This window comes from Anguilla anguilla, chromosome 17 (assembly GCF_013347855.1).
Source record: "Anguilla anguilla isolate fAngAng1 chromosome 17, fAngAng1.pri, whole genome shotgun sequence".
NCBI classification, from domain to species: domain Eukaryota; kingdom Metazoa; phylum Chordata; class Actinopteri; order Anguilliformes; family Anguillidae; genus Anguilla; species Anguilla anguilla.
Genome location: NC_049217.1, coordinates 27,544,374 through 27,568,144, shown reverse-complemented (window position 1 = coordinate 27,568,144; position 23,771 = coordinate 27,544,374). Strand labels below are relative to the sequence as shown.

At 45.7% G+C, this 23,771-nt stretch overlaps 3 protein-coding genes across 8 annotated transcripts in view; 1 reads left to right on the top strand and 2 right to left on the bottom strand.

Annotated features, from left to right (window-relative positions):
- The window catches only part of LOC118217038 (choline transporter-like protein 2), a 34,269-nt gene extending 27,137 nt beyond the window's left edge, over positions 1–7,132 (bottom strand). The window contains exon 1 of one of the 2 annotated variants that reach the window (XM_035398789.1): positions 6,950–7,132. In XM_035398789.1, coding sequence (XP_035254680.1) covers positions 6,950–6,986 — 37 coding nt within the window. In that variant the 5' untranslated portion in view covers positions 6,987–7,132. The remainder of the gene's footprint in view (positions 1–6,949) is intronic. The other variant, XM_035398791.1, reaches the window with a different exon arrangement.
- Positions 7,133–10,086: 2,954 nt separating this feature from the next.
- On the top strand, positions 10,087–18,646 carry gcdhb (glutaryl-CoA dehydrogenase b). Of its 4 annotated transcripts, none has more exons than XM_035399173.1 (12): positions 10,087–10,360; positions 10,692–10,807; positions 12,180–12,218; positions 12,332–12,472; positions 12,764–12,826; positions 13,495–13,665; positions 14,224–14,353; positions 14,716–14,932; positions 15,428–15,531; positions 15,912–16,037; positions 16,457–16,617; positions 17,590–18,646. In XM_035399173.1, the coding sequence occupies exons 2-12, from the start codon at positions 10,705–10,707 to the stop codon at positions 17,661–17,663; spliced, it is 1,329 nt and encodes a 442-aa protein (XP_035255064.1). In that variant the 5' UTR covers positions 10,087–10,360; positions 10,692–10,704; the 3' UTR covers positions 17,664–18,646. The 4 variants fall into 4 exon arrangements, with proteins under 4 accessions (XP_035255064.1, XP_035255063.1, XP_035255066.1 ...); XM_035399172.1 differs by having other exon boundaries at positions 10,087–10,361; positions 10,695–10,807; XM_035399175.1 differs by lacking the exon at positions 10,087–10,360 and adding an exon at positions 10,405–10,561 and having other exon boundaries at positions 10,695–10,807.
- Positions 18,647–19,254: 608 nt separating this feature from the next.
- syce2 (synaptonemal complex central element protein 2) lies at positions 19,255–23,445 on the bottom strand. Of its 2 annotated transcripts, none has more exons than XM_035399177.1 (5): positions 23,284–23,445; positions 22,250–22,371; positions 21,123–21,214; positions 20,251–20,449; positions 19,255–19,687 (listed from the first exon to the last, which is right to left on the bottom strand). In XM_035399177.1, the coding sequence occupies exons 1-5, from the start codon at positions 23,297–23,299 to the stop codon at positions 19,493–19,495; spliced, it is 624 nt and encodes a 207-aa protein (XP_035255068.1). In that variant the 5' UTR covers positions 23,300–23,445; the 3' UTR covers positions 19,255–19,492. The 2 variants fall into 2 exon arrangements, with proteins under 2 accessions (XP_035255068.1, XP_035255069.1); XM_035399178.1 differs by lacking the exon at positions 23,284–23,445 and adding an exon at positions 23,028–23,102.
- Positions 23,446–23,771: the final 326 nt, after the last annotated feature.

Below are 23,771 nucleotides of genomic sequence, written 5' to 3'. Positions count from 1 at the left end.
ACCAGAGGCCGCGAGGCTCGTCCCTGCACCACTGCACCCTCGCCCCACAGCGAGAAGGTCCCGGGTTCGAATCCGGCCTGGGGCCTTTCTGTGGGGAGTTTGCATGTTCTCCCCGTGTCTGCGTGGGCTTCCTCCCACAGTCCAAAGACATGCAGGTTAGGCTAACTGGGAGACCCTAAACTGCCCACAGGTATGAATGTGTGAGCAAATGGTGCGTGTGTGGCCTGCGATAGATTGGTGGCCTGTCAATCAATCAGTAAAACTGTCCAAAGTGTATTCCTGCCTCTTGGCCAATGAATGCTGGGAACTCTGAGCAGGACCAAGCGGATACAGATAATTATTCTCTGGAGCCTGCTGATGATGGGTTTTAAGGGCTTTAAATACCATTAAACACACACACACTCACACACACACACACACACACACACACACAAGCTAATGCCTGTGGCTGCCCTATGCATTTTTAAAGGCGAAAGCATGAGGATCTTAAATCCTTCTTTGTAACTGAAGGCAAGATTGCATAAAGGTTTCTCAAACAATGGAATTGAGAGAAATGTTGTTTTTGGTGCAGCCGACATCTTGTGTCAGTAATGTAAGGACTTACAGAATCACCACCGGATACTGCAGCCAAGATCAGCATGAGAGCAGGAGCCCTTCAGCTCCAAACCACAACGCTCTCTTCCCTGCTCCCATTCAGTTACTGCTTCACTGAAACAAGGAGACTGACAGTCTGCGCAAACCTTCATCCAAAATATCTCTCTCTCGCTTTCTCGCTCTCTCTCTCTCTCTCTCTCTACCTCTCTCTCTCATCTAATTATTGTGCTTTCCAAAGAAATCTCTACCCTTTACTAAGAACTGCACATTTGAGACACAATATTCAGCAAAAAATGAGCAGCCCTGGAAAATCTATTACACGCGTACGGACAGAGAGGGATACTACAGTTCAGGCCAGGCTCTCATGAGGAACAGAGAGGGGGAGAGAGAGAAAAACAAGTGAACAATTAGTGAGCACAAGACAGATAGAAGAAGGAGGGGGAGGAAGAAAGCAGTGTTCGAGAGATGGTTGCGTAGGGGGGGGGGAGCACGGGAGCACACAAGGCCCACAACCACAAAGACACAAAAAAAGAAACAAACCCACTATTCACCAGTTTGAAAGACTCAACAGAGACTCTGGAGCTCTGAACACATCTAACTATTCTGTTTCTTCTTTAGAACCACACAACCAGCTTGGACCGGCCTCCCCCCTGGCATCCCACAAACCCGTATATAATCTCAGCCCCGCCCCGCCCCATCCCCCTCCCCCTCCCTGTCCCCGTCCCCCTCCCCGTCCCCCTCCCCAACTGGCGAGTAACACTTCAGTGCCATCCCACTTCTTCGGGGTGCCACAGAACCAAAGGCTTTCCTGACGCTCAAATCACAAGCAGGCTCCAGATGCTTCTGCTGCCACTGCAGCTCATCTTGGCCACGGCGGGCCGTGGTAATACACACGTCCAAGTCGACTCACAACTTCCGGTTTCTACTGACATTTCACACAACCCCCCCCACGCCACGACTGTCACATTTAGCGACACTTTAACAGAGAATTCATTTTGTGGCTTTGAGTGCGAAGCAGCGTATGAAATATTTTGGCCTATGTCCAAGATCGACCCACATTTTTCAATTTAAATTTTCCCCAGTGCACTTGGCACAGGTCAGACTTCTCCACACCACCCCCAACACTGGCAGCTGCTCCAGTATCACAATTTTATGGAGGCCATATTTTTAGCCTTGAGAAGAGCAGATAGAGGCTGCTACAGCCACACAAAGCCTGGCTCTGTGAAAGATTCCAGCTACAGCCACACTAAGCCTGGCTCTGTTAAAGATTCCAGCTACAGCCACACAAAGCCTGGCTCTGTGAAAGATTTCAGCTACAGCCACACTAAGCCTGGCTCTGTTAAAGATTCCAGCTACAGCCACACAAAGCCTGGCTCTGTGAAAGATTCCAGCTACAGCCACACTAAGCCTGGCTCTGTTAAAGATTCCAGCTACAGCCACACTAAGCCTGGCTCTGTGAAAGATTCCAGCTACAGCCACACTAAGCCTAGCTCTGTGAAAGATTCCAGCTACAGCCACACTAAGCCTGGCTCTGTGAAATATCCCAGCTACAGCCATGCTAAGCCTGGATCTGTGAAAGATTCCAGCTACAGCCACACTAAGCCTGGCTCTGTGAAAGATTCCAGCTACAGCCACACTAAGCCTGGCTCTGTTAAAGATTCCAGCTACAGCCACACAAAGCCTGGCTCTGTGAAAGATTCCAGCTACAGCCACACTAAGCCTGGCTCTGTTAAAGATTCCAGCTACAGCCACACTAAGCCTGGCTCTGTGAAATATCCCAGCTACGGCCATGCTAAGCCTGGATCTGTGAAAGATTCCAGCTACAGCCACACTAAGCCTGGCTCTGTGAAAGAGCCCAGCTCTTTAATGCATCACTGCCTGGAACAAGCAGGCCCCGACCTCCTCCACACACGCATGAGAGGAAACCGCACTCAGCGGCAGATAACGCCCTGAGGGAAATGTGAGGCTAAACATAGGCTAGGTCTGGTTTACACATTTCTACAATGAAACTGCCACAGACTCCAAACAATCTATGTCAGTGATGCTGATTAAAAGTCCACACATACCCATTACAGTACACACATGCAGGTAGTATTTTAACACACGCCCGTAGTCTATCACATAGAAAACAACCACGTAACTGTCAATTAAAATGGCTGCATTTTATCCCTTTTGCAAAGCTATTCAGCACTGTTGCTCACTACTGTATTTTCAGGAATCTGTCAGAACCTTCTAGAATGTTCCTTGAATACACTGTTACATGTTTGTGTCCATCTGGGCTGTGTTCCAAACTGTGTTACACCGAATCGTACCACACTTGATAGAACACAAGCATACAGTTTGGAACACAGCCCTGGTGTACTATGCACAGCTGGAAGAGGAAGAAAGAGGAAACGAATACAAAAACAAGTGCAAGTAAAGAAAAAATCTATTCAAGAAAAACACCTAGAAAATTCTGGCAAGCTGATGAGTCTTTGTCCTACCTCATTCATGTTAGGCTCATTTCCATTTGAAATCAATTCAGTTTTACGTTTAGTGTAGTTCACAGACATCTAAACAGACAGAGTATCTTGGGGGTGGGGGCTGTTGGAGGGTCTGGGATGTTTCCATAAAGACAAGCATGTTCATGAGTTAATTAAGAACAACATGCCTGCTTATGAAAACATCTATTTGTAGCCGGACCGAGAGCTCATAGGCATGCTCTAATGCATTCCTCTATATATAACTGCAGGCCATATTTTTCCACAATAATATTGAAGAGTGGCAAAATTACTGGTTGCATGCAGACCTGGGTCAAATATGTATTTGTTTTGGATTCAAATACTTTTCTGTGCTCTATTGATCTTGCCTGTCGTAACTGAGCCTGCCAATCAGAGACTGTAAAAAATATGGACAAAGCTACTGTGACGTCACCCATTGACTCTCCGTGGGTCTCTAAAACACGTTTTGAAGCTCAATGGCGGGCACGGCCATGTTCTCGCTTTGGAGCCAAAACCATAGAGTTAAGCGGCTCTGTGATTTTACAACGTGATTGACAGTCCGGTGCGGAAAAGCCCATCAACCTGAACGAACGACTGCAGAACGAACTTGAGGCTAGCTGACTGTCTGCCGTTATGTTTTAAAATATATTATCAGATGTTTACGGAGTTTAATTTCCATCCGTGACTGTACTGTGTCATGTAATCACGTTGTATGTATGACATTAAAAATACAATTATGTTCAGTTATCTTCAATTTATGTTTCTCAGCAAAACGAATAGCTTAGCTAGCATATCAGCTTGCCAGTGAGCTAGGTAGGCTATCCGTGGTTAGCTCACGCATTAGCAATATGAACCACAGGGGAAGAACGTTGACTACACTGATGGCCAATCAATCAGAGATGTGTAGGCTACTGGTGATTTGACTAGGCTAATTTTCGTATAACCGTCTGGTAGACCTGCTGTTAACCGAGCAAGTTATCGTCGTAGGTTTTCGCCACAGTCAGTTAATGAGCCAGTAACTGCTACTAGCTACTCCATCGCCGTTTGTGGTGTTCACTTGCTCAGTGACGCTAGCTGACCGATCGTTCGCAAATCACTTTCTACCGAATAAAAATTAACACTGTCAGCGGTGATTAACAAATCTACCAAGTATTTTAATAACTGATCAGCAGGCGTGTAAATATGACAACGCACTTTGTACAGCAAGTTTTCCAAATGGTGCATGAAGACAAAAATAATGTAGCCTACATTGATTTGGTGACATTGGTTAAGTAGGCTAAAGGAAATAGTAAAAATGACTCGGCTACCGAAAAACTTAAGAGGAGGATTATTTTATGGTCGTCTAGTGCAGCTGTAAATAGCACACGCCATAATGAAATGACTACGAAATGGGATGCCTACATTTTCTGACTTCGCTCAGATGGACCGTGGCCGGAGCCGCAATGTCAAGGCCAAGAGGCGCCTCCGCCCACCCCAGTGACCATAGACTTCCTGATTACTGCGGATGACTAAGCTACAGTAGGGTCTACTGTAGCTTAGTCATCCGCAGTAATCAGGAAGTGACGCAAACTGTACCTCATTGGTCCACAACAAATATTATAACAGTGCCCAATTGACACAACAAATCATGAAATCGACCCATGGAAAGTCATAAGACGAATAAAATACACATATTGTGACTATTTGTTCTCATGAGAAAAATTTATTGACTTTGTATTTTGACCGCATTTGGACCGTAGACTTACATGGAAACCGGATATGAAATCACCTATACTGGAGCCAACCGTAGTGGCGCTAGTGAGCAACCAGTTACAACAAGACCAGGAAATGAGCTTCAAAAACGAAGTCTGGTTTTGGCCGCTTGCTGCCAATATGACCAGAAGGCGGGGTTTGCACTTTTAGAAAGTATTTAATTGGTTCCAATACTCCAGACAAGATCAGTAAAGCATAGAAAAGCATTTGAATCCAAAACAAATACGTATTTGACCCAGGTCTGGTTGCATGCCTGTATTTGTGTTTCTTTGCCGAGTACAACTGACGTTTGTGTACTCCCTGTGACTGTTTGATTCATGGTGTCCTGGGAATCCGACCAAAGTACTTTTGTTCTTCAACTGTCACCTGCCATTTCGGTGTTTAGGGTGATAAGATGCATTGAGTTCAGCTAAATTGATGAGCTGCGATGGATCGCCAGTCAGGCGCCACTCCAAGACAAGAGAACCTTCCGAAGGGATTGCCAGGGGAAAAAAACCTCTACAAAGAGGGAAATAAATAAATTAAGAGTATTCAGTTTGCTGAAGAGGGTGTGAAGGTCAGGTGAGACCACAATCGAACATTTTGGCCATGCAGAGTAGCTGTGGATTTGTCATCGGAAGGATGCTTACATTAAAAATTATATGGCGGTGGATATTCAATGTTATAGCGTTGCTTTGCATCTTTTAATCCTGGGGCTCAGGTTATGGCCAGTGGACTCATGAACGCTAGCAAGTACCAAGATACTTTGGCCAGAAACTTGCTTCCCTCTACAGTGAAGCTCAAACTTAGACACAGTTGGATCTTTCAGCAAGACAATGGGCCTCATATACAAAACTTTTCTTAAATTATTCTTACTTTTGTTCTTTAAAATGTTCCTATGAAAAAACCAATATGGGATTCATGACGCACGTGCAGACCTGCGTCTTTGTGCATATCCCAGGTGTATGAGATGATGAATGCTGTTTGTAAATTTTATGCGCAATCCTGTTCATGTGATTAGCATAACTAAAAAGCCGTGAACAAACACAGATAAGAAAAAAATGATGAATGTTGAAATGTTCTTGGAAACGTTCTTACACACAGTTTACGATCAAATGTGATCGTACACACGTTTTGTGAATGAGGCCCAATGAGCCCAAGCACACCTCCAAATCAACCAAGAAATGATCAACTGACACCACACTTGAGCCCAATCGATGATTTGTGGTTTTAAAGAGAGCAGTCCACAAGTGCAGGACAAAGGATCTGACAGATCTCGAAAGACTGTCTGGAAAGATGGTCAAAGATCTCCCTAATATGTTCACAAATCTTCACCAAAATACTGTAGAAGATGACGTCTTGCAAAGGGAGGGTGCAAAGAGTACTGGGGAAAAAAGGGTGTGTTATTATTTACCTTTAAGTGTTATTATAAGATAAGTGTTATTATCACTTATCTTTTGGGAAAATATGTTTTATATTTTGAGAAAAACGTTATGTGGGTTTATTCCTCGGAATCATTACTAAAAGGGTCTAATTGTACCTTTAACAAAGTATTTCAGAAGGTGCCGGCAAGCCAGAAATCGTGACTGGGCGTGGAAGATGCCATTAACTAATGGATTTCACATCTGGGCGCTGTTTCCTTGCTGAAAACAACGCGCAGAGACCACTCGCAAAGTAACAGTCAGAATTACGCTGCGTTAACCGGAAAGGGTTTATGGGCAAAACAACACAATCAGCCGAACAATCTATTCATTCACGGATTTAAACTGAATTCACGCACTCATGTGGCTCAGTTCGGAGATTCGTGAAAATACCTCATTATCCCCAACCAAGGTGACGCAGCTCTAACGGGACTACATCGGGCTGCAGAAACCAACCCAAGAAAACCATCATTGTGCTTCTTACTAACTTGCACCAAAAAAAACCCAAAATGTTTCACATAGATATTTATTTCTTCACTGCAACCAGCCATGCGACCACTGCATGCCCACACCCATGGTTTATTGTTCGCATTTCTGCTCGGTCCACTGTGTGCCACACCGAAGCAACACAGCGTGTGCAACACCAGTAGTAGCTAGCGGGCTACTGTGTGACAATGAAATAAGGATAAGGTTTCAGTAACGTTTTATAAATAAACATCTTACCATATTTGGAGTCTGGACTTCTGTCCTCTAATTCCATAATCGGTCTGATTCGTTGTGAGTAAGAAACTTTTTAAAGAGGCTATATCATACCTCCCCGTTCTTTAACTGAGTATATCCACAACCGTTAGCTCTCTAACCCTGTCGACAGACAATGTCACTAGCGCTCCAACTACAGAATTCAACCACAAAGTCCCAATTAGACCTATCCCATAACATAGATGTATTCATGAATACTACCAGGTTTGACCAATGGGAGAGAGAACATTTTATGATTGACAGAAAAATGGACCTATCACTGGCCGTTGTAGGTGGGTTTTAGTGGGATTTCTCAGAGTCTTCACTCCGATGGAATGTGAATTTGTGAAATAGGTCCGCGCTTTCGCTTCAGACAGACAGCATGTGCAGCTGGGCAAAACACCAGACGGGCAACTGTACGCAAAGAGGTTAAACGGTACATATACGATTTTACCCAGCGTCTCGAACATTAAGGAAGTCAAGTCAATAAGGAAAAGCGTAACTCATATTCTGAGAATTCCTATCCTGCGTGCTAGTCTAACTGATGTCGACTAACGGTTTCGGGACTTTAAAGTTAGTCGACCCACCTCCACCACTAAAAAATAAAATATAAAATAAAATTAAAGTTAAAAAAAAAAAAGATTTCTCTGTACTTGAGCACACCCCACTTCTTTAGCTTTAGAGATTATCCATTATTCCACACAAACCTGACAAACTGGATGTTATTAGTACAAATACTGACTAATTGCTATATAATATTTCAAAACACATGCACACCACATAATAATTTTTTTTTTTAAATCTAAAAGCATGAGGCCATATAGTTGGCAAAACATGGAAATATAAACAAAATATTATTCAAAGTGGTTTTCTTGAGGAGCACCTGGGACTTATCCATAGAACCTGCAGAATTCTTGCTTTCGCCTGAACTGAAATTCGGCGGCACATCTGAAACGAGTCTGTTATGCTTGGCGGCCGTAATTGGCCCGAGTCTGTGCTTCTCTTACTTGCAGTCTGTCTGCCAGGCTGGCTGGCACCACACACTCGCGGGCAGTGCCCAACTGGCAGACCTGTTCTGGGAGTCCCAGTGGGAGTTGTCTGCAGGTGCCAGGATTGTCAGCAGGTGCCAGTAGATCATGTGACAAAGGGCCCTGCATTTAATCGGTTGAGGCAATCCACACATACATTATTCAGCCTAACGAGCACAGACAGATTGGACTAACCCGTCTCTCACGGTATTGCTCCTCTACCAGGAAGGTAGCGTGACTACTGCTATCAGTTGCGACAGCTGGGAATTTGCATCATCGCTGCTTCCTGCCAAAAACCATACGTATGCATGCACTTCTGTGAGTCTCTCTGCACTGGAGCCTAAATGTACATGTAAATATATCCCTGACTTTTATTCAACTTTACCTTTCTCATCGTTTCTCATGTTACACAAACACCTGTCGCGTCAAGTCAGGTTTCACATTCATGAGTGTGTCACGAATCTTGCAACTTGAAACGAGTTCTATGTGATTTAAAGTAAAGGGAATGTCTAAAAATAATTCATAACATAAGATAATGACGAGAACAGGCCATTCAGGCAAAACAATGGTCGCCATTTTCCTGGCTAAGTTGCAAACTGTTCAAATGTTTTTAAACCTATTTTCTCAAAGAGTGCAATCCACACAAATTTACAACTGAATACAAACCTGTATTTAAAAACCTTTTTTTGTTGTTGTGATTTACGACTACGGATGAGACATTAGCAACATTAGCAATAGCAGTCATTTTCTTAGTAAGTCCTGCCCTCTAGTGATGAGTCCCAGCTCAATAGTTTGTCCCCATTTTCCCAGCAAGCAGGTCCATGGAAAATAAAATGACAGAAGCGTTTAAAAAATATATATATATATATTTGGGTGCAAGACCCAGAAGGGGGCTGGAACACTATTGTTTTTGTTGTTGTTCACAGTGATAGTAGCAGTATAAACTTCACTTGTATAGGACATTGCATAAAAAAAAAAAAAGCTTTGTAAAACTTCTTTACATTAGACAACGATATTAGGTGATGCTGAACTGCATTCCAATATATGCTATTTTAATGTATGTTTCCAGTTGGGGCGTAGAAGATTTTGTAGAGGACTGTCTAGGCCATTTAAAGAGTATATTATATACAGTAAATGTGCAGTGTTCATTCAACTGTCAAAGAGTTTTAATTCACTCTGGACCAAATGTTATCTGTTAAAGCTGAATTAACACTGTGAGAGTTGAATTAACCCTGCACATTTTACTGTGTACATATTCACAGAGGTTTCTGATTGCTTTACAATGGATGCAAAGAGTAAAACTGACATAACATCAACAGACCCCAGAAAGTTTTGGTTTTTTCCCCCTGCTTTTTTGGGGGGAAGGGACATTTTTTTGCACAAAAAATGTTACATGATTCTATAACACATATGAATCATGCAGAAATTTTTGTCCTTGAAGGTTCTGAGTCATGTTAATAAAAAGAAGGCTGTTCGGTGTAACACATGAGTAAAATCCACAAACTTGGATTATCAGTTAAAGCCAAAACAAGAACCAGAAGACTAGCCTATGTTTGACTGAAACAACCCAAACTGATTATTGGTTTGCTTTCTTGTGAGCATGACATAATCTACTCAAAGGAATTATGTATATTACAATACACAAGTGAAAATGAACTTGGCAAACACCTAACATTAAAGCCACCAGAATGATACAGTCACATGGACCTAAAAATACTTTCACTGTTTGCATAGGCATATAAATGGTGTGCGTATGCTTGACACAGTGCAAAATTGACCAACTTAGAAAACAATTTCATTTCAAAATGCAGGCCTGTTCTTTCGCATAAAGTTACCTAAAACCTTTAGGTAGCCACGCCTCTCTCGAAAATAGCTAAAGAACACGGAGCAGGTACATGCACTGGGCTGCGTTATAGCCTCAACTTTCCAGCCAATGGGCACGCCTAAAAGTTTACACTCCCCGATAGCAAGCCAATCAGCCGAGTTGCTTTCTAACCACCTCCCACTTAATGCCCATTGGGCAAACCGATTACTTGCAAGAGGATCTGAAGGGTTTACATGTTAAGTGAGGCTGATGAGCAGAGTTCTCTACCTGCTGCAACGTAAATGTCTTCAAACAATGAGCAGTTGAATTTAGTCGGCATAGATACGGCACAGTTCACTCCATTCATTTAGTGTTATTCAAGTTAAGATCTCAGGAAACAAAATTTACGCGCTCCCTGACACACTCAACATGGCGAACAGGCTTCGCCGTTCGACAATGTTGATACAGGAGCTGTCTTGACGCACTGTCGTGACGTCAGCCTTTTCGCTTGTCAAGCTGTAAAAGGGAACCTTGAACCGGAGATATTCTTTTTTTCTGGACACAGGTAATTACAAGTTTTGACGTTATCATCTCAGTATAGGCTACTGTACGTGCAACATTACCTGACAGCCGAGCAAAGATCACTGAGCTACTCGCTAGCTATCGTTAGGATAATGGGAAATACTGTGTAACTCGCGTATCGCGAATCTGGCTGGAAAACTATAGACTGAGTATCGAGACAAGGGCAAGCTAGTTCACAACAAGGTATCAAGTTCAGTCAGACAGCTAGTTAACATTGGCCAACGTTACAGTTCCACGATTGTCGGTCTCATTAATATTTTTCTCTTTGCTTCTGTGTGTAGTCTGTCTGTAGCTAGCTGTGTGTTTTCTATTTCAGTAAATCCGACATGGCGTTAAGAAGCGCCGCTCTCCGTCTGCTCGCCAGCTCCCAGAGATGTGCTTTGATCTCCGCCTCGAGAGCGCAGGGGACCGTCGCGCCTGCCCAGTGGGGTAAGGGCAGGTGTTCCCTAAACCGGGGCTCAGCGAAGTGGTACTTACCGAAATTGGACGGGAAAATTCAGTTCAGTTTAGAAATATTTTTTCTATGTTTCTATATTATGTGCACTACACGTTTTATACTTTCAGATAAGCCGCGTATTGTTTCACCATTCTTGGCAATATTGTGAACATTGTAATGATTAAGTGTATGCACTTCTATATACTGTACTGTGAAATAGTGGGCGTTGGATATAGGAGACACTAAGACGCTCCGTTAGCAACTCAACAGGCAGACTTGCAGGTGAAAGAAGACGCTGTTGTCTTGGCAGACTGAACCCATCCTTCCTTTGGTGATGCCAGTGCCAACTGTGCCTCACCCCACAAGCTGCCGGTCAAGGTCATCCCTGGCCTGGTCAGGGTTTAAAGAGAGACCGTGGGCCCATCCACACACTAAAACAGTACCTTAGGACCAGCGACCCAGCAACCACCCCTTTAAACACCCATTTAATGAAAAGGCGTAGTATGTCCTGGTGTTGGGTGTAACTCAGCATGCAAAACATGTAGTATAATTTTCAACACCTTTGGCTTATTCTTGTACAAAAACAGTTTCCCTAGCTCTGTTATATGTGTAGGCCTTGCAGCGTTTAAGTGTACGAACACGATGTGAGATCCCTGCCTCTTTCCTGTGTGTCCGTGAGTCAGCTGGATTGTTTATTGGCGTTCCGGAAGCATTGTAGAATTGCTGCGACATCACAGCACTGTCTGAAGACTGTCACGTGCAAACAGGGAGCATTTATTATTTTTATATTGGGATGGCAGGTATGTCATCCTGCCAAGTTACGCCTTGGCAGGGTGGCATGTTTTATATTTACAGTACAGGGGTAGGAGTCCTCTGCCTGAGGGTGGCTGTGATTGGTGGCGTTTTTATGAAAAGCCAAGGAACCCTTGTCATGTGATTCTTAGCCTACATACCATGCTGTACCCCAGCATACCTTCAGTACCCTATCCCCCCATGTTACGCCTCATAGTTTTTCATACACAGCTTTGTGATTTGTAGCAGGTGATCTGTGACCGATTCTAAATACTCTTGAAAAAACTTTTGCTTTACCTCTTTTAATTAAATGACAGCTGTAGGCCAAAAAAAAAGCCTACTGAAACGACTTATCGGAACATGTAGCAGCAGTCCACTGAAGTGTGCATTAACAAAGCACATGTGGGCTCATGATGTAGCAACTTTGCTAAACATACTGGTGTTGTAGATTTTAGAGATGCTTTATATTATGTTTACACCACAAGTGTGGCTACATCAGCTGAAGCTGTTGAAGGCTTGGAAGGGAAGGTTGTTGGCTAACGTTTCTACATTTTATTATTATTTTTTTTAAAGAGGCTGAAAAAGGGAGCAAGAAGAAGACGGCCAAAGCACGTACGTAGAGCGGGCATTCAGTGATTTATTTAGGCATTTAAGGCCCTGCTGTGGCTGTTCCCCATGCTTAGGCCTGGCTCTAACTCCTGTTTTGCCTGAACTCTGCACCCCAGCCAAGGTGCAGTTCAACTGGCGCGACGCCCTGGAGCTGGAGGGTCAGCTGACCGAGGAGGAGGTGATGATCCGGGACTCCTTCCGCACCTACTGCCAGGAGAAGCTCATGCCCCGCATACTGATGGCCAACAGGCACGAGGGTAGGGAGCTGCGGGCCGGGTGGGGGGCTGGGGGTGGGGGGGGGGGGCACAGGGGCACGGCTGGGGTCAATGCCACCTCTCATTGGGGAGGTCAGTTCCAAGCAGAGCACGCCCCCACAGGCTGTGCTGCTTGGTGCGCGCAAATCTAATAATTTATGCTAATTGCCTTCTTTCTGAAATTGGGCAGTTCACTTTCTCCACTGTGTCTATGGCAGCATGTGCATGGATAAAGACCCATGCAGGACATTCTAGACATAACCGTCATGCCTCGTTGATTTGTCTCCTCCCCAGTGTTCCATCGGGAGATCGTGTCGGAGATGGGAGAGCTGGGAGTCCTGGGCCCCACCATCCAGGGTGAGCAAACCCCATGCTAACGGGCTTCTTTCTGACCTCATACGGGCTTTAGAGATCAGCACTCAGTCCAGGCCTGCTAACGGGCTTCTTTCTGAGCTCATACGGGCTTTAGAGATCAGCACTCAGTCAAGGCCTGCTAAAGATGAGGTTATTTACACTGCATACACAAGCAGTGACGGTCAGTAACCTCACCCTATGGCGTGTTTGATAAGAGAGTGGTTAGTCCTCTGTGAGGGATCTGGTTCTGTAACCTACAAATCACCATTACTGGAACCACCCGTTCAGTCAGAAATACTGCTGTCTGTATTTTAATGCACACAGTATTGTACAGTATTGCATTACACAGTAATTGGATTGCATGTGTACTGTAGCCTGAAACCAGAATCATGACGTGTACTTTGACATTGTTTCTTGTCCTTCTGTGTCCAACCCCCCCTCCTCTCGCCCCCTCCTTTTCTCCCTCCTCCTCTCTCCCTCTCTCCCCCTCTTCCTCTCCCCCTCTCTCTGTCCCCTCTCTTCCTCTCCCCCCCTCTCTCTCCTCCCTCCCTCCTCCTCTCTCCCTCTCTCTCCTCCCTCCCTCCTCCTCTCTCCCCCTCTCCCCCCCCCTCTCCTCCCCCTCTCTCTCTCTCCCTCTCCCCCCCCCCTCTCTCCCTCCCTCTCTCTCTCAGGGTATGGCTGTGCTGGGACGAGCTACGTGGCGTACGGGCTGATAGCGAGGGAGGTGGAGAGGGTGGACAGCGGGTACCGCTCCGTCATGAGCGTGCAGTCCTCGCTGGTCATGCACCCCATCAACGCGTACGGGACCGAGGAGCAGAAGGAGAAGTACCTGCCGAAGCTGGGTAAGGCCCCGGGGCTCGCCGAGCCGCGACTCACTCATGCCGTGTAAACCGCCCCGATAGCCGCCCCTCTAGCTGCTTCGCTAGCCTCTCTGCTATCCTCCCTGTTAGCCACCGCACCATCCGCTTTGCTAACCGCTTCGCTAGCCGCTGCGATAACCACTCTACTAGCTTCTCTGCTAGCCTCTCTCTGCTAGCTTCTCCGCTAACCGCTCTGCTAGCTTCTCCGCTAGCTTCCCCACTGACCGCTCTGCTAGCTTCTCCGCTAGCCTCTCCACTAACCGCTCTGCTAGCTTCTCCACTAGCCTCTCCGCTAACCACTCTGCTAGCTTCTCCGCTAGCCTCTCCACTAACCGCTCTGCTAGCTTCTCCGCTAGCCTCTCCACTAACCGCTCTGCTAGCTTCTCCGCTAGCCTCTCCACTAACCGCTCTGCTAGCTTCTCCGCTAGCCTCTCCACTAACCGCTCTGCTAGCTTCTCCGCTAGCCTCTCCACTAACCGCTCTGCTAGCTGCTCCGCTAGCCGCACTGACCGTCTTCCTGTCCCGCCCCTGCACACGCAGCGCGGGGGGAGATCCTGGGCTGCTTCGGCCTGACCGAGCCCAACCACGGCAGCGACCCCGGCGGCATGGAGACCCGCGCCAAGTACAACCCGTCCAGCCGCACCTTCACCCTCACCGGCTCCAAGACCTGGTGAGTCCCAGAGCCCGTCCCAGAGCCCGTCCCAGAGCCCATCCCAGACCTCAGGGTACTCAATATACTTAATATATATATATAACATACTTATACTTAATATACTACTCAAGATACTTAAAAGGGTTAAGTATCGCATCAGTATCTATCCAGCTGTATAAATGGATGCAGTGTAAATGCTGTGTAAAAGCTGTGTAAGTCACTCTCGATAAGAGCGTCTGCTAAATGCCTGTAATGTAATGTGAGGCTGGTTTGAAACAGAGTGTAGGTAGGCTGCACATGGCGAGGCCTGGGCGTATATACTTTGCGGCTGACTGGTGGACGTGTGGAGCTGTAGCGGGGCTGACCTCTCCCCCCTGCAGGATCACTAACTCCCCGGAGGCGGATATCTGCGTGGTGTGGGCCAAGTGCGAGGACGGCCAGGTTCGAGGCTTCATCCTGGAGCGCGGCATGAAGGGCCTGACCACGCCCAAAATCGAGGGCAAGTTCTCCCTGCGGGCGTCGGCCACCGGCATGATCCTCATGGACGAGGTGGAGGTGCCCGAGGAGAACCTGCTGCCCAAAGTGTCCGGGCTGGCGGTGAGTGGTTAAGGAATAAAAGCCCCCCCCCCCCACCACCCCCCACCCTGAGGTGTAAGCACTGCAGATCAGCGTACGACCTCAAACTGACCCATGTCCTGACCCGCTTCTTAAAGTTACATTTAAATGTTGCGGTTTTGTTTTTGGTTCTTCTGTTCATCGGCAAGGTCACACTGCAAGGTCACAAGTCTGTCTTGACGAGTCTTTTAGTCATGTAATGAGACTTAAAATCTTGTTTTTTCTCTCAAGTAGAAAATAATAGCTTGTTTTAAGTGAAATCATCGCACCGGTAAATCTTGAAATGAGTAAAACGGTCTCATCTCATTGGCAATCTTTTCATTATATTCAGCAAAAAAAGTGATAGAAATAAGATAAGTCTGAACATAAGTCAAATATACTTGTTAAGATTTACTTGTTTTTTTGGCTTGGGCAAATGGCTAGATAACGGTGTGGTCGACCTCAGCTCTCTCTCTCTCTCCTGTTTTTACTGGCCAGGGTCCCTTCGGCTGTCTGAATAACGCTCGCTACGGTATTGCCTGGGGGGCGCTGGGGGCCGCAGAGTTCTGCTTCCACGCGGCCCGCCAGTACACACTGGACAGGTAAGAGGCCGACAGCACGCCGCTCGTATCTGAACTCACAGCTCACGCTAACTGATGTTTTAATGGCTGCAGACGGTCAATGCTAATCAAGAGTTGGTTTCAGTAACGTACTGTTACAGTTTAACAGTTGCAGTCAAAATTATTTGATAGCTTAACTGCGAGCTTCATAGTTCATTGCTTCACTGCTGCAATAGGTTCTGTTGCAGTTTTTACAGATCTAGTTAATGTTAAAGGGCAGTTTAATCATTGCAGTTTACGCTTGCTACTAGATTAACATTAAAAGTTCGGTTTAAATGTGACCTTGATGAGTTGCAGTGAAGGTTAATGATTACCTGGCTGTGGTGTGCTGGTTTTGTGCGTCTCTCCTGCCTGTCCGCCAGGGTGCAGTTTGGAGTTCCCCTGGCTCGGAACCAGCTGATGCAGAAGAAGATGGCCGACATGCTGACGGAGATCACCATCGGGCTCCAGTCCTGCCTGCAGCTGGGCCGGCTCATAGACCAGAAGAAGTGAGCGTGGGCGGGGGGCGGGGGGGCGCGGGGGGAGAAGGGGACTGGGGTTGGAGACTGTGCTTTACCCGCCCGGGTGTGGGGTATCGGGGTTCCGGCTGCGAAGAACCCTCAGCGGGTCCCGGCCCAAGCTTTGGGACCCGCTTGTGCAGCACGCTCTCGGAGGATGTGTGTGCTAGCATGCGCATTGCGTGTGGTTGGATGGAGGAGGGACACTGCAGTGATGTGTGTTCCTAAAATTACAACTGAGCACAAAAGTGTGGAGAAAATGGGGAGTAAAAAAAAACAAAAACATCAGAGACATTTCCTGCACTTCCTGGATCCAATAGGAGCAGAAGTTTGACATGGCTATTTTTGTGTGTGCGTGTGTGTGTTTGTGTGCGTGTGCGTGTGTGCCTGTGTGTGTGTGTTAAAACCAGAGCGGCCCCGGAGATGATCTCCATGCTGAAGAGGAACAGCTGTGGCAAAGCTCTGGACATCGCCCGGCAGGCCAGGGACATGCTGGGGGGGAACGGCATCTCGGACGAGTACCACATCATCCGCCACGTCATGAACCTGGAGGCCGTCAACACTTACGAGGGTGAGGGCCGGGGGCCCACAGCGGGCTTCTTAAACCCCCAGCGCTGGACCCACAATCTGTGCCCTTAACCAGAGTCACCTCTGTTCTGCACACCCAAAAATCTGCCTCTGCTCCTGTCCTGTCCTGTCCTGTCCTGTCCTGTGGGAGACCACAGACATTCCTGCTGATATAAAGTCCTACCTTACACATCTCCACTTGCCTGTACATAAACTAGCGTAGCCCAAGTGGCACATCCTACAGTCAGGAAGTACAGACAAGGGAGGCAATGCTGGAGCAGTCCATCTGGTATAGAAAAATATCAGCAGCGGAGCTATCGCTGTTCGTGAGTGTGGGACTAATCTGAATGGAGAGACAGCTGTGAGACTAAGCACGTACACGACCAAGCTGGAGACTTGGTCTCCCTTTAGGTCTAACGAGCACAGTTAGGCTCATGTCAAAGGCGTCTTTACAGCATCATACCAGCAGAGGGCAGCAGTGCTCAAGTTGTACCACCAGTGAGGCTTGGCTTCACCTGGCAGAATGCAGAACTGCTGCAGTACGTTTCCTGCTCAGTATCCCGTTACTATAAACTTCTCATTATTATGAGAAACTTGCTCGTTATAACAACAGGCCGATGTGTCTCGCTATAAAGAGAAATGGATCTCATAAGCAGAAAAGTTTCTCGTAATAATGAGGAAAAAAATTCTCGTTAATGAGCGCAGAATTGATTTTTACTGTTGCTGCAATGCACTGGTGTACAATATCACTGGTGTGAATATCTTTAACATTAAAATGCTGAGCTATAAGATTACACTGGCGCGATTATGCATGTGCAGACAGTCTCAGTCTCTAAACCCTCTGCTCAACGTTTCTACGGAAATGCAGATTAGATACGCAGGTTTGACGTGATTATCCAGACTCCCTGTACTGCTGTTCATCCGTCTCCAAGACAACCGTCTGACTGATCTCTCTACGTGTGTCCGGACTTTGCAGGTACGCACGACATCCACGCGCTCATCCTGGGTCGAGCCATCACGGGCCTTCAGTCCTTCACAGTGGACAAATAGACCTGCCGCTGCTGCTGCTGTGCGGTCCTGTGCAGGGAGACCTGGGCTCACACACACACACACGCCAGTCATCTCCTCCATCTGCTTCAGAAAGCGGCCAATCGCACTTGGCTCCCTGAGACTGCTAACTTTAACACCTGTGTCCGGACTGGGAAACGAAGGGCTGAACATTAACAACGGTTCTGATGTGCTGCCGTAATTGAATGAGAATGTTATCAAATTTACTTCTTCGGGGTTTCTCAATGTATGGATCTGACATTTACTAATATAGCCTGTGCAGTCGGTAAAGCATACAGTTTGGATTGACTGCACAAGTTATTTGCAAAAATATATCTATCAGGTTATTTTGCAGAATGGTTTTGGAATATTTACTCTTACTTGTGGGGGTCTTGAAAATGCCTGAATAACTTAAAAAAAAAGAAAAAAAAAAAGGTCAAAATATGTCTGTTTGGCTGAATTCACAAATTTGGCAATATGAAGGGTCAAACATTATTACTTCAGTGACATTCAGAAATTTTACACTAGAACACACAGGGCAAGCATATGGTTGGACATTTAGAGCACCTAAATCAGCTGTGAGGTCTAAGCATGCAGTTTGTTTGTAATACCCGCCTAATCATTTTCCCTGGGTCCATTCTAATACTTAAATTCTTCCCTGGAAACTCAATTAGAAACGCAGGTTAAAAAGCTGGTTGGTAGGCAAACCACTGGTAGCTTTTCTCACTATGTGCAGCCCTTTGGGGTAATCTGATATATTAAGTATTGTACAGTGGTTTGGTGATGTGTTTACTATTTACAGTAAATACCTTTAATCAAATGGGGGGGAAAGTATTGCTGACACACATGTAGCTGTCAAATACATAAACTAGTGTAACATTTAGTCATTTAAAAGGATATTTTTGTAATTAGTTTTGTCCTTGACGTGGGGCAAAAGATGCTTTTTGGTGAAAATAATTATTTTAATAAATGCTGTTTGCACTTTAGGAATCGGTTCCTTTGTACCCCTTTTTCAGCTGTGAAGCTCGTTTTGGTCACAGCCTCACGGACATGGTTTGGAAGGCATAAATAAAGCCTTTTTGCAGTTTCTAATCATGTCAGGATCCTTATGTAACCTGAACTTGCTCCATGTCAGTCCTTCATGAACGATGGGCAATTAACTCTCCTGCAATGATAGGTTTAAAAAAATAAATAAATAAAATAAAAGGTGAAACACTTAACTATAACAGCCTCCAGCAGCCTGGAAAAGCCTGTAATCGCTGTTCACATAATCTTAGATTAGACTGTTATATTTTCCCAGTGAGGCAAGAATACAGTGTTTGAGCTGAAAATCGTTCATTTTGGAAATGGCCCTGATAGTTATGGAGGGGGCAGAAGTGGGGGTGCGTGCTTTGGTGGGATTTGTCCGTTGATAAATGTTCCTCTGGCGGGAGAATGCGGTCCTCTTCCGTTTTTAGAGGGGTGAGAGATGATCGACAGTGGCGACCTTCGACGCGCCCGTCATGGTAAACGTTCTGAGGTGCCGGGACGCGCGGTAAAAAAAAAAAGCTGCTATTAATCCTGCACAGAAATATAAACCCACACCGAGCTTCACCGAACCCACTGTGTAAAGAGATCAACTGCGACAGGGCAGTGTGGATTAATAACAGATAGACGCTGGAACACTCCAATAAACTGCTGTTTTATTAATAAACACAAGCTCTGACCAACCTCCTCCTCTCTAAAGCAGTGGTTTTATTACCCTGGCATATGTCAGCGGCTGCTCTGTAGCGCTGCGGGTGCGGCCACAGGTACGGGGGTGCTCCTAGCGCTCTGATTGGCCGAGGGCGCGGTCACTGCTCGGGCGTCTTGCACAGACCTTTGTTGATGGCGGCCAGGGTTTGGCTGGCGCCCTGCAGGTCGGCGATGAGCTGGCTGCTCCTGCCCAGCACCTCGGACAGCTCCAGCAGCCTGGACTCCATCAGGCGCCCGTTGGCCTCGTAGCTGCTGAACATCTGCTCCTTCACCTGCTGGCACACCTCACTCACCTGCGAGGGGGGGGGGGGGGGGGGGTGACATGGTCATGGGCACGCTCACGCCCCCCCACAGTTCAACTGTAAAGTCCAAGTCCCTGCAGAGCTTAGAAAGCAATAGGGTGCCCGAATGCATTTTCATTCCATGAAAGCTTGGACTGCACAGGTATTCATCACATCTCGTCCTCCTACTCTGGTCTTACTGAGCATATAAAGCAAGGCTGTTTTAACTACCTGTGGCAGCCAAGAAATGTAAAGTCTACCTGTATGCCTGCCCACCATGATCCCAGTTAACGATTATCCCACCACGCACCTGAAAGTACCTCATTTTCAGAGCAATGCACAATGCTTTTATTACTTTTTTTAATCAGTTTGAGCCAAAGGATAGATCATATGATGTCAGGAGAGAATGGAGAGTTTAATTTACAAAGACAGCTGCCAGGATTCAATATCTGTACGATGATTACGCTGTCATACTGACAGCCCTGTTGCCTTGTTATCGCCCCTCAGACTCGTCTCCTGACCTGCCGTTAGGTCACCTCAGATATGAAGCCTTCTGGTGAATTCTGGTGAAATACCTTCTTGGTCAGCTTCTCCTGGAAGTCGTGCATGACCTCCTGGTCCGTGGCCCGCCTCTTGTTAATCTTCTCCACCAGGTCCTGGGCCCTCCTCCCGATCTGGTCCACCCTGGAGCTGAGGGCGGAGAAGTAGGCGGAGTCACCGCCCTTCAGCTCGGCGTCCAGCTCCCTTCTGCAGACGCCGATTCCGGAATCATCACTACGGAGGGGTGAGGGGGGTGGGGGGAGAGAAAGGCACAAGCCCATTCAGACCACGGGCACGTACTGCCACGCACTGCACAGGCAGCATGATGGCAGGATTCCCCCGCCTGAGCTCACCTTCACAGGGGTCATGGGTCAATCCTGTCAGACAGGATTAATTTGAGGGATCCATTTTAAAATTCCTATGAATGCCTCATCCCAATCATTGCATTGTTTAGTATTAAATTTGTTTTCTAAACTTTTTAGCATGGAAATAATCTAAGGTGCATAACTCATGGCAAAAGGACATAAACCATTTATGTCAACTATACATGTTATAGTTATAAAAAAAAAGTTGTATTGAACATTTTGAGTATTTATCAAACTCAAAAAATAGGTCCCCGTTTACCTAGTAACCTATAGTCCGCAAAATATACAATCACTTTTTCAAGTTAAGGTATAAAACAAGGGAACGTGTTGTCAACAGGTCAGTGTTTACGCTGTACGTCAGGAACGTGACTGGCTAAAATAAGGCAGGAGTCAGACTGAAAGCTGTTAGGCTCCTGAGTCCAGTGCTGTGAGAATTACTGGCCTGTACTCAGAAAGGAGAGCATTATGGACAGGGATTAGATTCCCCAGCAGGCTGTGCACCTGGACCGCACTCTGAGGGTACTGCCCTCTCTCCCTCTCACCTCACATGCTGCTCGTAGCTCTCGTCCAGGCTGCCGAACGAGCCACTCTCCCCTCTGCTGTCGAGGTCAGAGCTGGGTCCTTCAGCCTGGGCCTGAGTTCACAGGGAGAGAGGAAAACATGACCTGCTTGTGTGTAAGAGCAGGGGAGCTGCCCTTGTGTGTAAGCTGGGGAGCTGCCCTTGTGTGTAAACTGGGGAGCAGCCCTTGTGTGTAAACTGGGGAGCTGCCCTTGTGTGTAAACTGGGGAGCTGCCCTTGTGTGTAAACTGGGGAGCTGCTCTTGTGTGTAAACTGGGGAGCAGCCCTTGTGTGTAAACTGGGGAGCAGCCCTTGTGTGTAAACTGGGGAGCAGCCCTTGTGTGTAAACTGGGGAGCTGCCCTTGTGTGTAAACTGGGGAGCTGCCCTTGTGTGTAAACTGGGGAGCTGCCCTTGTGTGTACACTGGGGAGCTGCTCTTGTGTGTAAACTGGGGAGCTGCCCTTGTGTGTAAACAGGGGAGCTGCTCTTGTGTGTACACTGGGGAGCTGTTCTTGTGTAAAAGGAGGGGAGCTGCCCTTGTGTGTAAACAGGGGAGCTGACCTTGTGTAAAAGCAGGGGAGCTGCTTTTCCAAAAACCTAGCCAACAGCCTTCAGACTAATCACACTAATCAAGGACAGAACCTAAAAGCATTTGTTTCTGAGGCAGGACAAGATACTTAATTCAGGTCATTCTTTGTATGTTTCACTTGGCAATGAGCAGATTACTAAGTGCAACTAAAATTAAGAGTAATTTGGTCCTCAGTTTACTAGGGCCAGATCTAAAAATCCATCAATCAATTAATATTTATTTTGTAGAGCATCACTTATAGATTGTCTTACAATACTTCAAAATGACCAGTTTCCAGAGAGAACAATATTTACAATAAAAACAAAAAATAGATTAAAAAATTGTAATAGGTGATCCAGCTAAACAAAAAAAGGCTAAATATTAGCATTTTTAGGCCCTAATCATAAACAGAAGAAAATTATGAATTCACATTATTACTTACGAATAAGATTAACACAAAGTGCATTATTAGGCATTTCAGTGAATAAAATTCAATGTTAAAAATGAAGAAACCCATCCACTGATCTCTTCACATGTAATACCTGGGAAGTGGAGGTGTCTCTTGGTTTGGGTGTAGACTGAGATGTGGAGCCCAGCATCCCAAAGAACTCAGCCATGATTTGGAGATGAGTCTCAAAATCTAAATATTGTCCCCAGGAACTGTCTGGACATGGCATGCAAAATACGTAATAATATTATATAATATAAATTATAATATAATAATTTATTTTATTCTTAATTTAGCTACTTCCGTACATAAACTATTCCTTTCAAAAAATATAATCTATAAACCACTGTGGAAAACAATGTTGCAGAAGCAACATTTTATGTAGCAGCAGCCCAGCCACCATATCTAATGGTATTGGTTATATAGATTACGTTAACGTTCATAGTTTACGTTATCTTCTGTTTGATCGTAACAGGGTACCTAATTTAAAGTGGATATGAACTGAAACAACTAAATTAGGGTTAAAATATAATTAAAAACCTAATTAATTTAATATAACCTGTACCACAAACGCTCAAAGCTTAATTCTCACAACTTGGTTGGTAGGGGAAAGACCTAAAACATGTAACAGCTTTCCCAAATTGTAGCTAATAACACTGCGTTGTTGGAGCTAACTTAGAGCAAATAAATCGCTTAACATTGCTAGCTGCTAGACAACTAACGTTAACATGTCAGCTTTCTCACTCTCGGTACATTTTTCGAATAAAATATTACTTAGAGCCAAATATAGCTTGTTTGTTTTTATCTTTACAAGTGTGTATCTGTAACCGACTGAACATTTTCATATCATATATGGCATGGAAAAATATTACCTATGTGTAAAAGTTACTGCCTCGCTGACAGTTCAATGAGTCCACAGTAACGGTTTTACCAGCAGTGGACACTCCTCGCGCTACCTAATTCGAAACTAGGCGCGTGCCATTGTAACAATGGCATATATTAGCATTTGTAACTACAGAAATCGACTGTTATAGTTCGCAAATCTTCAACGAAAGTTTAGTGATGTTGCCAGTGTGATATGAAACCCCTACAGTAGCCTACAGAGAAAGCAGATTTTGACTTGCTCACCTTCCGAAATAAACATTCAATTTATGACTGCAGGTAGTTAATATGGAGTGGGAAGGGGAATCCATATAAGTTATAAAGCTGTGTGTCTGTGTGTCTGGTGGGGACAAAGGCGTTTCTGAAAAGACTGACACCAATCTCCAAATGGGACAGATAAAGCTAACCCTGCGCAGAGTTAATAGTAGTATAGTAATAAAGAGAGAGTTTTTTGGGGGTGATTTAACAAAAATAATCCCCTTATGAGCTTGTATAACACTGCATTATTTCCTTCCACCCTCACTGCCTGACCATCATAAAAATAAAATAAAAATGTAACTGTAATGAAATGCAGATTATCTAATCCAACAGACATTTACACTCCTGCATCTGCCTCCTCCTGCTCTCAGCAAAAGGCAAGAGCCAGATTTTAAATGGTAGACAAAGATCGCTACCATTCTGTGCAGATCAGTGGTTTTTACCCTTAGCCATGGGCTGCCACAGACTTCTGCAGA

Bases quoted from the DNA above. Each gene is read 5' to 3' on its own strand.
- gcdhb (XM_035399173.1), top strand. From the start codon at position 10,705: ATGGCGTTAAGAAGCGCCGCTCTCCGTCTGCTCGCCAGCTCCCAGAGA. The intron at 12,827-13,494 runs GTGAGCAAACCC...TCTCTCTCTCAG, and splicing joins CCTGGGCCCCACCATCCAGG to GGTATGGCTGTGCTGGGACG. The intron at 16,038-16,456 runs GTGAGCGTGGGC...TGTTAAAACCAG, and splicing joins CGGCTCATAGACCAGAAGAA to AGCGGCCCCGGAGATGATCT.
- syce2 (XM_035399177.1), bottom strand. The intron at 20,450-21,122 runs GTGAGAGGGAGA...ACCCCTCCGTAG, and splicing joins AGCTACGAGCAGCATGTGAG to TGATGATTCCGGAATCGGCG. The intron at 19,688-20,250 runs GTATTTCACCAG...CCCCCCTCGCAG, and splicing joins AGGAGAAGCTGACCAAGAAG to GTGAGTGAGGTGTGCCAGCA.